The sequence below is a fragment of the Diceros bicornis genome, chromosome 19 (genome assembly GCF_020826845.1).
Source record: "Diceros bicornis minor isolate mBicDic1 chromosome 19, mDicBic1.mat.cur, whole genome shotgun sequence".
Taxonomy (NCBI): Eukaryota; Metazoa; Chordata; class Mammalia; order Perissodactyla; family Rhinocerotidae; genus Diceros; species Diceros bicornis.
Genome location: NC_080758.1, coordinates 25,757,311 through 25,771,557, shown reverse-complemented (window position 1 = coordinate 25,771,557; position 14,247 = coordinate 25,757,311). Strand labels below are relative to the sequence as shown.

Here is a 14,247-nt window from a genome sequence, read left to right as displayed (position 1 = left end):
GTCAGAAAATAAAGCAGGCCTGGGTGTCAGGGTGATCTAGGGAAGGCTCCTTTCTGGGGCTGGTCTCAGTTTGCTCCTCTGTTGAAAGGGTGAGGCTATAACCGTCACCACCTGCCACCTCATCTGTCCTTACGCTGCCTGGCTGGTAGGAAAGGTGGATATGGTGGGGATCCCAGCAGCTATTAGGGTCAGGAAAGCCCTCCCTCTTTACCCCCAGGGCTTGTTGGAAGCAGGCAGAGGTGTGTAGTGCAGGCTGCCCAGCCCTTCACCAGTTACACATGTATTGGTCTAGAGTCACAGTGCCCCCTGGTGGCCACAGGCCATGCTGCAGCCTCTGGCCTGTTTGTCCTCACAGGCTCTTCGACTATCGGGGCCGCCTTTCACCGGTGCCAGTGCCCAGGGCAGTCCCCGTGAAGCGACCCCGGGTCACAGTCCCCTTGGTCCGGCGTGTCAAAACCACCATACCTGTCAAGCTCTTTGCCCGCTCCACAGCCATCACCACCAGCTCAGCCAAGATCAAGTGTGAGTGACTATATCTTCTTAGATAATTTTTGTTTATGTAATTAGCAAAATAATAGAATCACATTTTTTTACATTGGAAAATAGATAAAGGAACAAATCTTCCACAGTTCTGCAGCTCTAACACAGCCAAGTGAGTATTTTCATGCATTTCTAAGAGGAAAAGGCTGACATTTGAGGAGGAGGGACTTGGGTTGGGCAGAGTCCAGTGCTACGATGTGGAGCCCAGTGAGGAGATGGTGTCATCTTTCCTCTAGTAAGGACAAAGACAGGTCTACACAGGCCCACTACTCCACATTCACTCTGGTGTGCACACACTGCAATCAAGCACCCAGGAAATCTGATTATAAAACACCCACATTTACACACCTTGAAAGATACTGCCCTTAACACAAGCAGAGACACATATGCTTACTCAGGTGCACACCACACACCTGCAATCTTATTCATCCCTAGTCCCTTTCAGAGTTGAGAAGTCAGGGGAAAAGATCCAGGTTCATAAGGGTGGGCCAGTCACTGTAAGAATGGCTCCCAGAACGTCTCAGGGAGAAGCCACAGGCAGCTCTAGCCTTTTCCCTGGCCAGAAAAAAACCATGGACAAGGACATGGGCCTGCCTTCCTAGTTGACAGAATGGGGCTGGGGTTTTGTGTTAGTGTCAAGCTCCCAGCCCCCAGGTGACAGCCCTCTACTCCCTTCGCTCCCAGTAAAGAGCAGTGAGCTGCAGACCATCAAGACAGAGCTGACACAGATCAAGTCCAACATCGACGCCCTGCTGGGCCGCTTGGAGCAGATTGCTGAGGAGCAGAAGGCCAACCCAGGTTAGCTTCTAAGGGTCCTTGCCTAGCTCAGTGACCAGGGGCACAGTGTATTTTGTGTGTGTGTGTGTGTGTGTGTGTGTGTGTGTGTGAGGAAGATCAGCCTTGAGCTAACATCCATGCTAATCCTCCTCTTTTTGCTGAAGAAGACCGGCTGTGAGCTAACATCTATTGCCAGTCCTCCTCCTTTTTTCCCCCCAAAGCCCCAGTGGATAGTTGTATGTCATAGTCGCACATCCTTCTAGTTGCTGTATGTGGGACGCAGCCTCAGCATGGCCGGAGAAGCAGTGCGTCGGTGCGCGCCTGGGATCCGAACCCGGGCCGCCAGTAGCGGAGCGTGCGCCCTTAACCGCTAAGCCACGGGGCCGGTGGGTCACAGTGTAGAGTGCGGGGAGGACAGTGCACTGGGCAGAGAGGGGCTGTGGCCTCTAATCCCACCTAGATCCACTGTGCTGAGACCTAGCTTCTGCTAAGGTGCTGCCCTAGATAGCTACCCTAGGCTGAGTTTTATTCTTCTCTTCCCCACCCCTTCCCCCCTCAAGATGGCAAGAAGAAGGGTGACAGTGGCAGTGGCAGCGGCAGTGGCAGCGGCACTGGTGGTGGCAGTAGTGGTGGCAGCAGCCGGCCACCAGCCCCCCAAGAAGACACAGCTTCTGAGGCAGGCACGCCCCAGGGAGAAGCACAGGCTCGAGACGACGGTGATGAGGAGGGGCTCCTGACACACAGCGAGGAAGAGCTGGTGAGGGCATGGCTGGGAGGGACGGGGACTAGACTTTGCACTCGTAGTTGCAGGAGGGTGTCAGAGGAAGGGGGATCCTGTGAGTTCACCCCTATGAGCTCCCTCCTTCCTGCTTCCTAGGGGTTCTAGTCCTGTGAGGAAGAGGGGAGCATGAGCAGGGAGTACTTACCTATTTCAGCCGCCAGTCAGAAGTCCCACTGAGGACTGGGACAAACCTCTCTCCAGCCCAGGGCCTATTCTAGACCCTGTTTTCCACACGGGTTGGAGAAGGGAAGAGTCGGGCTCAAGGGAGCACACACAGTCTGCAGAGTTCCAGGGAGGAGGACTGGTATTAGGGCCACAGGAAGGTGGGTATCCACTCCACCTGAGGATTTGCTAAAAGCCATTGTTGCCTAAGCATGATACAGGCTATCTCATGAGAGAGTGAGCTCCCCATCTGTTATTGGAATTCTTCAGAGTGAGGCTGGGAAGCCATTTGGCAAGGAGCTTGTATCAAGTGGGAACGTAGACCAGATTCTGAGTCTATAAGATATCTGTTGTATGCTTACTATTCGTTTACCTAACAAACACTCACTGAGCACTAGGCCCTGTAGTCCATGCTTTCTAACTTCGTTTAACTTTAACAACAGCCTTGCACTGTGCAAAGTATTACTCTTCCCACGTTTACCCTGTGAGGAAACTGAGACTCAGAGGAGTTACATAGCTTGCTCAGGGCCTTATAGTTAATAAGGGTCAAGCCAGGATTGAAGCCTGGACTTTTTTTTTTTTTTCACCAGGTCTGGAGCTTTCTCCTTTTCATCACTGCTGGGTTCCACTGTAAGGACAGATGGTCCTCCTCATGCCCAGCTTGTCTCTCCTACTTTGAATGTAGCCTGATATTCCTCTTACTCTTTAGGCATAGTATTCTCCATAGAGGCCCTAATGAAGGCTTAGATGCCACAGAAATGGGGAAGTCACGAGCCTACCAGGCTTTCAACTTGCTCCAGTCCGAGAAGGTCTTTCTGTGCAGAAATGTCCCCCTTGCCATGCTTGGCACTTCCTTGACTGGTCCCTTCTCTCTCCTCAGGGGCCCTCAGACCACTCTGTTGGGATCCCAAGCCTGCCTTGTTTAGACTGGTCCCATAGTCATTCTCTTTGGCTGTCTCTCCCCCTTTCTGAGAGTGGTCTCCAGATGTGCTCTAGGCCTCAGGGCAGCACTCAGAGCTTGCAGTGAGTGATGTGTGGTCTCTTGTTGCCTCCTCCCTATCAGGAGCACAGCCAGGACACAGATGCCGAGGATGGGGCCTTGCAGTAAGCAGGTATGGGGGGTCCTGGTGGGCTGGGGGTGAAGTAAAGTGGAGGGCATGTTATGAAGCAGACCTGGCAGAGTAGCACTGTGCCCAGCAATGAACGCCCCTTCATTCCCAGCTATCTCGCCACACCCCTTTGTGGTGGGGGTTTGGTGGGCTTTGGGAGCAGGAGCCAAGAATGGGCTATCTGGGCCCCGCCCAGCAGGGGTTTCCCTGGCACACTTTGAGCCATGTTGCTTATCTTTACCCTTGAGGAGCTCCGAGTCTGGTGGAGGAAGACACAGACCATTATCACCTAGTGCAAGCAGGATGACAGAGGCTGCAGAGCCAGGGGTCAAAGAGCAGTGTGATAGAAGAGGTGATGTGTAGCTGAACCTATTCAGGATTGAGGGAGAATCATCTGAGGGAACACCCTTAGCAGAGGCACAGAGCTCTGGCAGTCCTCGGTGTGTGGGAAACGGCCAGGAGACTCCTGTGGCCGCAGTCCCAGCTCTGCATAGTAGGGAGAGGGAGCTGGTCATTTTCAGAGGGTGATAATTTTTCCAGGCTTAGGGGCTGGGACTTGGTCCTGTTGGGAGGAGATGCCCTGTATGCCAGGAGCTGCCCCAACCCTACATGGTTGTGATTGTGTCAGTATAACAGATGTGGAAACTGAGGCACTGAAGAGGGCAGGGAGATACCACATATCTCCCAAGATCCCTAGGTGGTAATTGGTGGAGCCTAGATTTGAACTCAGTGGTATGCGCCTCAAAGCCCACTCTCTGGCCAGTGTTTACCACCCTGCTCTGCCCCACCCTAGAGGGAACCCAGGCCACACCAGCTCTGCTGACTCTCTGCTCCATTCCTTTGGGGGCCATGTTCAGAGTAAGACAGACTTGGGTGGAGGAAGGTCTCAAACAACAGAGGTGTCTTTACACATGACACATTCGTGGTGTGAGATACTCCACCAGCAAGACTTCCCAGACAATTAAGTTTAGGAAATTGCATATATGCAGTCTTTTTTCTTGGAGCTTCATGGTTTGTTTTACCAGGGAGGCTAAGTTTTACCTTGTTAAGCCTTCACAGATAACATGCGGGACTCAGATGAGGAAATGGAGGTTCAGGGGATGGGAAGAGACTTTCCCAAGGTTGCATGGCCAGAAAATTATGAGGCCAGAGCCAGAGTGCAGGGATATATCTCTGTCTGCAAACAGCAAACACAATTCTGCCCTTTCTTCTTCCTAATCCCTTAGTCTCTTCTTTGTCTCTCTCTTTCTCAGCCTGACAGGAGCGATGGTCTCCAGCAGGAGAAGGGCATGCACTGTACCAAGCCTCAAGCAGGGCATCTGCTCCTGGATTCCACCCCCAGCGGGTCCCAGAGGAGAGCCAGCAGCAGGCACCTCCTCCCTCACACATCCCAGCCAGTGCCACATCCTCTGCAGGTGGAGTTATTGGCCTCCCCTCCCCACACACCCTTCCTGTCAGCACTGCCCAGGCAAGAGGGCAGAGTGCAGAGATTTCCCCATACTCTGCCCCCCACCCCCTGCCAGGACACTACCAGGCTTGGGGTTTTTCTATAGGTTTGGAGAGGGGGAGCCACAGGGAGGGGACCCTATCAATAAAGAGATTGGATCCCACCTTGCTCTGAGATGGGATGGTTTGTGTTTTCTCAAGAAGGTACCCTGGCCCTCTTGCCCAGCCTGCTGCACACCCTTCTGTTCTTTCCTTTACTCTTCCCTTCCAGGGAGCATTGTCTAGGGTGCCTAATACTGATCTGTCTGGGCCTTAATTTCCACAACGAACATAGAGATAAAAATGGCCAGTAGGGTTATTGAGGAGGGTCAGATGTGCCAGTGTCCATGAGAAATCTTGGTGGTTGAAGTGCCAAGTGATTGTGACCCACTTGTCAGGTAGTGGTAGGTCTAGGCCTCAGCTTCTCTCTAAGTCTGGTCTTTCCCAGTTGTAAAATGATTCTGGAACCTGCCGCTTCCTCCCCTTCTCTGTCCTGGTTTAGAGCACTGTTTTTCACTCGGGCTTCATCCAAGTCCCCAGCTTCCCGGTCTTCAGCTTTGCTTTGCCTCATTTCCCACTGGCCGCTGGCCACCACAGTGTTATTTCTCAGTAGTGTCACCTCCCTGACTAACTTTTCACCATCAGGACAGAATCCCAGCTCCTAAGTGTGGGGTACATGATCCTGCTTGCCCTGGCCTCTCCTGTCTTTTGTTATCACCTCTCTTTCCTGCCCCCCACACAAACCTTATACCATAAACAAAACAAGTCCTTTGCAATCGTAGGCAGCAAGGAATAGAGCCCCCCTCCAGTCTCCTCACTCAATAGGAAGTTGGCATCAGGATACATGTGGCCTGTCTCCAACTATCTTGGGCCCACCTGTCTAGATATTTGCTCTGTTCTCTAGTAAGTGGCCAGGTTCCTTCAAACTTCTACTTCTGTCTTAACTTCCCCTTAATTCCCCACCACAGATTGACCAATTTCCCCATGTTCAAGTTCCCAAGAGAGAATCAACTTCCACAGCAGATCTTTTTTAATCACTCAGGTTACAAGTACCCTCCCTGGTCCAGTGAACTGGGTGATACCAGTGTGGCTGCTTAGGCTCGTCTTGTTGGTACGGGGCTGTGGGTAGGCAGGCACCCAGAAATGCTGTTACAAGTCTGGCATGTACTCTTCTTGCTCCTACTTTCTCCACTTGGGAACTATCCACTCATCATGAAGCTGCTGTTCTCGTGTCACCTTCTCTGAGAAGTCTTCCCGACCAGCCTACTGCTGTTCAAGAATTGTTCACTGTCTTCTCTGGACAGCCTTCTCCAACACAGAAAATTCAATCCCATCATCAGAAAGGGGTTTGGGCTCTTCTCTCCATCTTTACATGTTCCTCAGGCCTGCTAGGATCCTTATTGAAAATCCCCAGTTTCAAACCAGCAGTTCTACAACATAGCCTCCATGAAACCTCCCCCTAAGCTTTGGCTCCAGGTTTTGGTAGAAGATGGAAGCTGGGCTTGGGACAGTGCTCAGTCTCCCTTGGGTATGGAAACCCCCAGGGAAATCTTTGTTGTATCATGTCTCCCTCCCTGGGCAGTCCTCCTGCCTGCCTGCAGGCCAGCACGCGGAAGCCCGAGGGTAGCTCTGCATTCCCAAGCTATGCAGGAGCCTGACTAGCCAGCTCCAAGGCAGTCAGAGGTCTGAACCCACAGCTGAGCCAAATGCTCCCATCCCTGCTTAGCCATTGCCTGTTGGTGTGATTTGGAGCAATATTTCTGCCCCTTCAGAGCTTTAGCTGCTCAGTGGGATCACAGTCCCCATATGTCTGCCTGCCAGGGACCCTGGGCAGCAAGGAGAGAGAGGGTAGAGACTGAGGCCTTCAGTCTGAGAGATCCAGACCTGGGGTGAAAAATAGCACCTTGGAACTTGGGCTGGGCCGTGGCCCAACTTGATCAAAACAAAAGGCTTCAGTCTGGAGAGACGAAGAGGGTGTCCAGAGGAAGGGGCTAGGTCCACAGGGGGTGTCCCATCCCTGCTGAAGAGACCTCAGTGGAACATATCCCTCCAATCCTTGAACCCATAACCTTTCCTTGCTGCCCAGAAGGTCAGAGCCCAGTTCTAGCAGATCCACTTGTATACCTGGGCAGGTCTTTGTGTCCCCACCTGTACAATGTGAGGAACTGCTGCCCTGGACTAGAACGTGGCCCAAGTCCAAACAAGGGGTTTTGGAGCCTGGTGAACTTCACACTGAGAGCTGGCACTGTGTTCCTGTGTCCCGAGAGCCTAGCGCTGTGTGCCCATTGCACTGTAATGACGTTTCCAGACTCTACAAGGCCGTACTCAGTAGTGCTTGACAGAGGCACTCACTTTTCAGAGCTTGGGGGACAGGTAGAATAGCAGGGGCGATGGGCTTCCTTAGTATGCTAGGCATAGAGGGCCATGAGAAGAATAGGGAAGACCCCTTCCAGGACAGGAAGCATCTGTCCTACCCAGAGGCTCTGCTTAATGACCCTGGTGCCAGGACATATCCTAGACAGAGTGAGAATGGAATTCCCATTTGGTACCCCAGAAAAGCCCCTGAACTATTTCAGCCCCTGGGAAAGCTCATAGTTGGGCCCTTGAGTGGGAGATGCACATCCACAAAACCCTGCATCCACATGCCCACCCTCCCTGTGTCTTGGGCCAGGAAAGACATCTCCCCTTCCATTGCTCAACAGTTATAATTTTTCTTTCCATCCTCTGAAAACCAAAAGGAGATGGTGAAGAAATGTGATACCAGATTCTGCCCAAAGGACCAATATTCTCTAGACGTTTTCAAGATGGGTAGCCTTGTTTGTCATCCTAGTAGCCATCTTGAAGGAATATCACAAAACAGTGGATTTACTGGATTTTAAGCTAAGGCTTCCCTCCTGTACTGCTGCCAGTAAGGTTTGTGACCCTGAGCAAGTCTTTTTGCTTGCTGAGTCTCAGTTTCCTCATCTGTATGAGAGGTTGGCCTAGGTCAGGGATAGTAAATGGGCCTTCTATCAGTTATTAACTACTGTATAACAAACCACCCTGAAATTTAGTACCTTTAATAAACATTTATTAGCTTCCTGTTCTGTGGCTTGGCAATTTGGGCTGTGCTCAGCTGGGTGGTGGTTCTACTTATCTGGGCTCTTACGTGGCTGAAATGAGCTGACAGATTGACTGGGGGCTGGTGGTCCCAGGTAACCTCACCCACTTGTCAAGTGGTTGGCTGGGTGACAGGGGCAATTGGCCCACAAGTTTCCAGCATCTGACAGGCAAGACGGTTCTTCAAGCTCCTGCTTGTGTCGTGTTTGTAAGGTTCCATTGGCTAAAGCAAGTCACATGGCTAAGCCCAAATTCCTCTTAGTTTGAGGAGCTTCAAAATATGGCTGTAATTTGTTTTTAATCTATCTCAGGCCTCATTTCACTTGCCGATTCAGAACATTTAGTAGCAGTTGCTGGAGTGCTTTTTGAGGATTTGGAGTGGTTTTTAGTATTAGGAAATAGTAACATGATAGTTTGGTCATGTTTTTTATGGGCAAGCAACTAAAATGTGGGTATGTGAATGTAGGTATTAGCCAACCCTGGCCAGGTCATATTCTGTCCCATAAGGACATTATATACTATGCAGTGGGCCATCTGACGAGACCACAGAAATACACAAGGTAGAGCAGGGCAAAAGATTCTGAGCCAGGCATCCTGGGTTTGAATCCGACTTGGGCCATTGATTAACTTTAGACAAATCAAAATCCCTCCACCTGTGGCCGCATTCTTCATAATAAAATTATACCATTATAACAATGAACCACCTTTGTGATATAGTGTGAACTTTTAGTTACAAGTAATAGAAACTGAACTCAAATGTGCTTAAGCAGGAGGAAGTTTACTGTTTCACGAATTGAAAAGTCCAGGGGTAGATCTTCAGACCCAGTGGGACCCAGGGGTTCACGAGCTACCATCAGAAATTCCTCTGTTCCTCAGCTCTGCTTCCTCTGTTGATGTTGTTCTCAGGCAGGTTCTAAGTGGTGGCAGAGCATGGCCACATGGCCTGTGAAGATGGAGGAGGAGAGGGGAGAATCCCCAAAAGGAAAATAAGAGTTCTTTTGCTGGAAGAAAGGAGGCTTGGGCTGACAAAAACAATAAATTTTCATTGTGTAGTTATGCCCATTTTATAGATTTTATAGATGTAGAGCTTCTAAAACATGGCCCCATTGACAGGTAGTGTCTATATCTTCTCCCCTTTATCTAGACTCTGTGACTATTTGATCAATAGAATACTGTGATGGTGATGCTATCTATGCCAGTCTCCCAGTCCTGTTCTTAAGAACTAGCAGTTTCCACTGCTTGTGTCTTGGGACCCAGCCGCCATGCCCAGGCCACATGGAGAGGCCATGTGTACATGTTTCCAGCTGAGAGCCATATCAACTGTCAGACATGAGTGAGGAGGCCTTTGAGATGACTCCAGCTCAGCCACTGCCTGAGAACTGAGTAAGAACTGCCTAGCTGACCCTAGTCAAAGCCCAGCACCATGAGGGATAATAATCAAATGATTGTTGTTGTCTTAAGCTACTCAGTTTTGGAGTGATTTGTTATGTATCAATAGATAACCAGAACACAAACTGAGACTCAAAGAGGTAAGTAGCTTGCTCTGCTTTAGGGGGACTTGGTTAAGAGTATAGACTTTGTTGAACTGAGTTCCTTTCCAGACTATTTGTTGTTAAGCAAGTCACTTAATCTCTCTGAGCCTCATCTTCCTCATCTGAAAAACAAAGAAAAGAGCACATCCTTATTATGACAATATTTAATAAATGAGAGCACTTTATTATTACCTAATCCAGATTCAGGTGATTGTTCTCTCAAAAAATAACACCATAATTTTCTTTCCTTTTTTTGTTTTCCTACTTATTTTTATACTCATCTTGTTCCAGTGCATTTCAGGCAGCTTACAAAGAGAAAGTCAACAGAATATTATAAAAATGAGGCAAAGGAAGATAATAGCAAGAAGGCCTTTTTTTTGGTGTTCTGATCAAACTATGAGTTACTGCAGTCAAGGGCAGTGTGTTGGTCCGTTCACTAGGCCCATGGGGCAAGCCCAGCTGGCTCTCCTGCTTGTATGAATGAATGGACACCTCCCTCCTCTGACTGGTGAATGGGCTCCTGGTGCACACATAGTCCTTCCTGCACCTCTGCCTGAGTGCGCCTCCTCTGGGAGCCCAGATGATCAGGGTGTCCTTCCATAAAGATGCAACAGCCAGGTCTTGTTTGGGCAAGTGCGTGGGTTTGGCTTTTCGGGGTACACAGAACAGAAACTGACAGGGTTACCCATTCTCACTTTCTGACCTGGACCACATCTTCTCACCTTCCAGTCCCTTCTAACAATAAGCCCCCTCTTATCCCTCAAACCCTACTGTAAATATCTCCTCTACCCCTTGCACACCCCACTGTCCAGCTCTCTGACCACACAGGGAGCTGACTGAGGCCAGCGATTCTCTCATTCATCTTTGCCCATAAGAGTTTTAAAAAGGAATGTGTGGCTTGGTTCACTGAATAATTATGGAGCAAATGCAAAAAACCCAGTCCAGCATCTACCTTTGTGTTCTTAATTACAGATACTCCACCCTTGCAGCATTTGACTCTATAGAAAGAGGGATGTAACATATAGATGTATATACATTAGTATTTCCTGGGTGCTCTCCTAAGTTCTTTAACACAGATTGCATTATCTTCTTCAACCCTCACAACGATCTCTCAGAGTTGGAGATAACTCATCTCATATTACAGACTGGGAAACTGAGACTTTGGGTTGAGTAATTTGCCCAAGATCATGTTACTTGGAAGAAGTGGAGGCAGGATGCAGACCTAGGCAGTCCCTCCCCATATGCCCCTGTCGTGACTCTCTGAAATTCCTCTCCTGATTCTAGTGATAGCAGTCTCTCCTCCTCCTCCTCTGCACACTCAGTTTCCTTTGCTGATTCTTCCTCTTATGCCACCACCTCTCCAACCTCTTTAATTTTTCTGTACAGCCTCCTGGCTGTCCAAACCCCTGACTTCAGACTCCACACTCATGCCTCCACAGTCTCCACCTCGAACTGAGTCCTCCCCAGGAGCAGCAGGGGATGTATACAGGTGGCTTTCTGACAACTGCACTTGGACGTCTACGGGGATGTCAGTCGAGCCCTGCCCTGTCCAGCCCCCAGTGTTTTCTTCCATGAATCCTCCATCTTGGGGAATGGCACCACTGTCCGCCATCGCCCATGTTAGCATCTTCCATGCCTCCCTAATTGTCAAGTCATGTTCATTTTTCCATGGTATGTCTTGGCCCTAACCTGTTTCTAATCCCACTGCTTTAAGTTAGGCCCTTTTTATCTCTTGGACTTTTGCAATAACTTCCTAACTAGTCTCCCTGCCACTTACTTCCCATCAGTCTTTCCTCTTCACCGCCATCAGTTATTCACTGCCTAGTGGATAAATTCCAGACCCCTTAGCATGGCATATAAGCCCTCTAGGATCTGCCCCTTATTCTCAAGCCACATGGAACTAATTGTGGAAAGAACTGTCTGGCTTGTGTGCCTTTACACATGCTGTTGCCTCGACCTGGAATGCTCTTTGTCTTTTCTCACAGGCTAACCTTCATTACTTTTATAGCTCAGCTCAGAAGTTACCTTCTCAGACACGTTCTTGGCCTGAGTTGGCGTTGGCCCCTTCTGTGTGCTACTTCTGTCATAGCTCTTACCAGAGTATATTTGCAACACAGCTTTTACCAGATTATAGTTACACTGGTTTGCTCATTTGTCATTTTCACTAAACAGTAAGCGCCTGGAGGGCAGGGACTGCCTTTTGCTGCAGGCATTCAGGTAATACTTTTGAACATGACACTGTCACTGAGAGGCAGTATTGCAGAGGCAGAGCACAGGCTCTGGAGCCCAAATGCCTGGGACTGCATCCTGGCTCCCTACTTACCAGCTATGTGACTCCTTGGGTGAATTGCCTATCTTCTCTGAGTCTCCATTTTCTCATCTGTAAAATGGGGATAATAATACACCTACCTCATGGGTTGCTGTGCTGATTAAATGAGTATATATATATATGCATATAATATACATTACATATATATAATATATATTTTATATATATTACATATATATAAGCACCTATAGAACAGGGCTTGGTACAAACTAGGGACTTTGGTAGTGCTAGCCACTTATGTGATTATTTAAGAATAGCCCAGATTCTGGGCCATATGAGAGGCATTTGTCATAGTGCGGTGGTATATCTGAGACTGAAAATGAAGCAGTCATAATTCTCAGAGGCCAAAATAGTTATGATACTGAAGCTGTTGCCCAGTATATGATTAGGTTTGGCCAACTTCCCATGTAATATTTTGGCTTTGATTCAGTTTCTGGCTCATTTAAAAGCTCATGAGGGGCCGGCCTGGTAGTGTAGTGGTTAAGTTTGTGCACTGTGCTTCAGCGGCCTGGGGTTCGCAGGTTTGGATCCCAGGTGTGGACCTACACACCACTCATCAAGCCATGGTGTGGTGGTGTCCCATATGCAAAATAGAGGGAGACTGGCACAGATGGTTGCTCAGCGACAACCCTCCTCAAGCAAAAAGAGGAAGATTGGCAACAGATGTTAGCTTAGGGCCAAGCTTACTCATCAAAAAAAAATAAAGAAAGAAAAGCTCATGAAAATTTGTAGCTGATGAATATAATTGTAAAAGATGCCCATTAAAATGGTGGTGTTTAATAAGAATATCCATTAATACTTATCCCTTAGAACAGCTGGTCCTCCAGTGGGTTCAAAACCAAGCTTAAATCAAGGGGCAGTGATTAGAAGCGTTCAGGAATATCTTATGTTATCAGGGAAAGTCTGAAAGGACAGGAGCCATGGCAGCCACAGGGGACCCAGCAGGTGTTTGGTCCTTTCTTCTCTTGAAAGCAACACCATTAGTGTGGCAAAGCTCCAAGACTACTATGCCTCTGTTGCAGATCCTTGGGTGAGTTTGATGCCGCTATGGCCAAGTGTGGCAGGCTATATCAGGATCACTGTGAGATAGGCAACCATCTCAAAAGCAGTCTTTACAGGAAGTCAGTAAACCTACTGTCACCATAAAAATGGAAGCAATACCTAGTCTTCAGGATTTGTACACTTGCCAGGCCACCCTTTGGGAAAAGGTATATGCTTACAAGTACTACCGGCGATCAAGTCTCCTGCTCTCTGATCCTGGAAATTCAGCCTAAGGGAACTATTCAACAGAAGAAATAGTTCCATGTGCCAGGCAGCCCTGGGTTAAGCACTGTACCTACACTATCTCACCATCTTTGAGGTAGGCATTTTTTCATTTTATAGATGAGAATACATGATATAATCAATGGCAGAGGAGGATTGCCACTCCAGACTGGTCAAAACCCATTCTCACAGCATTATCAAGAATTAGCAAACACCCACCATTAAGGTACTGATTTAATAAACTATGGCATAACATGGATGGACTCTTAAGGGTTTTCAAAAATTATGAAGACTGCACTAACTGGGAAAAAAGCTCTTAACCCTAAAAGGCTCTATGGTGGTAAGATTGTGGGAATTAAAAATTTTGAATTATAAATTCATCTTCTCAAAAAAAATACCACATGCTACAAAGCCCAACTTGTAAAAAACCAGCACAAAATCTAATGTTCTGTTCTAATGTGAAAGCTTAGCCTGCCAGGGCAAAGGATCTGGATGGGGGAGGCCAGGTCAGAGCTGGGGCCTCACACACCAAAGCAGCACTTTTTCCAGGCTGTCCAGCCCAGCATCCTTTCTCCAGAACTTATCCTACAAGATGTCTGCAGGGAGAGGGGGCAACAAGTCTGCATATGCTTGCTCCTTGTAAAGAAACTCATTTAAATACTGGAACACCTACAACTTGCTAGGCACTGCTTGCTCTTGGCACTGGGGAGGCATGAGTGAACAAAACTCTCAGTGCTTATACTATGGTGGGCTGGGGGAAACAATATTTTACATGCAGTGGGCAGGGACCTCTGAAGTGTGGGAGTGAGCCAGGAGAATACCTTAAGAATAGCTTAAGCTTTTCTGTAGGTGGTGTTGGGGGCGAGTATGGAGTCAAGAGGGTTTTCTAAAGAATTAGACATAACTGCATGTTCATGTGCTCATGAAAATGCACATCAGCATACTAAAGACTTTCCTTAGGCAGTCACGGACCTGTTTGTAGTCTAAAACTTTTCTTTACCATGGAACCCTTCTTTTTTTCCCCTTTGCATAATTAGGAACACTTCTCAACAGTGGTTGAGACACTTGGGAAATTGTGGTCTGATTCCCTTCTCACCAGAATGTAGCTCTTAATAAGAAACCCTCAATTGCCTTTGCTTTGTCACTCCATAGGTTCCTTCCAGCTGAGCT

General features: G+C 48.5%; 1 protein-coding gene across 6 annotated transcripts in view; it reads left to right on the top strand.

Moving 5' to 3' along the window:
- The window catches only part of RALY (RALY heterogeneous nuclear ribonucleoprotein), a 78,299-nt gene extending 73,320 nt beyond the window's left edge, over positions 1-4,979 (top strand). For 4 of the 6 annotated variants that reach the window (XM_058562888.1, XM_058562890.1, XM_058562886.1 and 1 more), the window contains 5 exons: positions 320-522; positions 1,225-1,338; positions 1,878-2,074; positions 3,324-3,372; positions 4,623-4,979. In XM_058562888.1, coding sequence (XP_058418871.1) covers positions 320-522; positions 1,225-1,338; positions 1,878-2,074; positions 3,324-3,368 — 559 coding nt within the window. In that variant the 3' untranslated portion in view covers positions 3,369-3,372; positions 4,623-4,979. The remainder of the gene's footprint in view (positions 1-319; positions 523-1,224; positions 1,339-1,877; positions 2,075-3,323; positions 3,373-4,622) is intronic. The other 2 variants (XM_058562889.1, XM_058562891.1) reach the window with 1 other exon arrangement.
- The last annotated feature ends 9,268 nt before the right edge of the window (positions 4,980-14,247 follow it).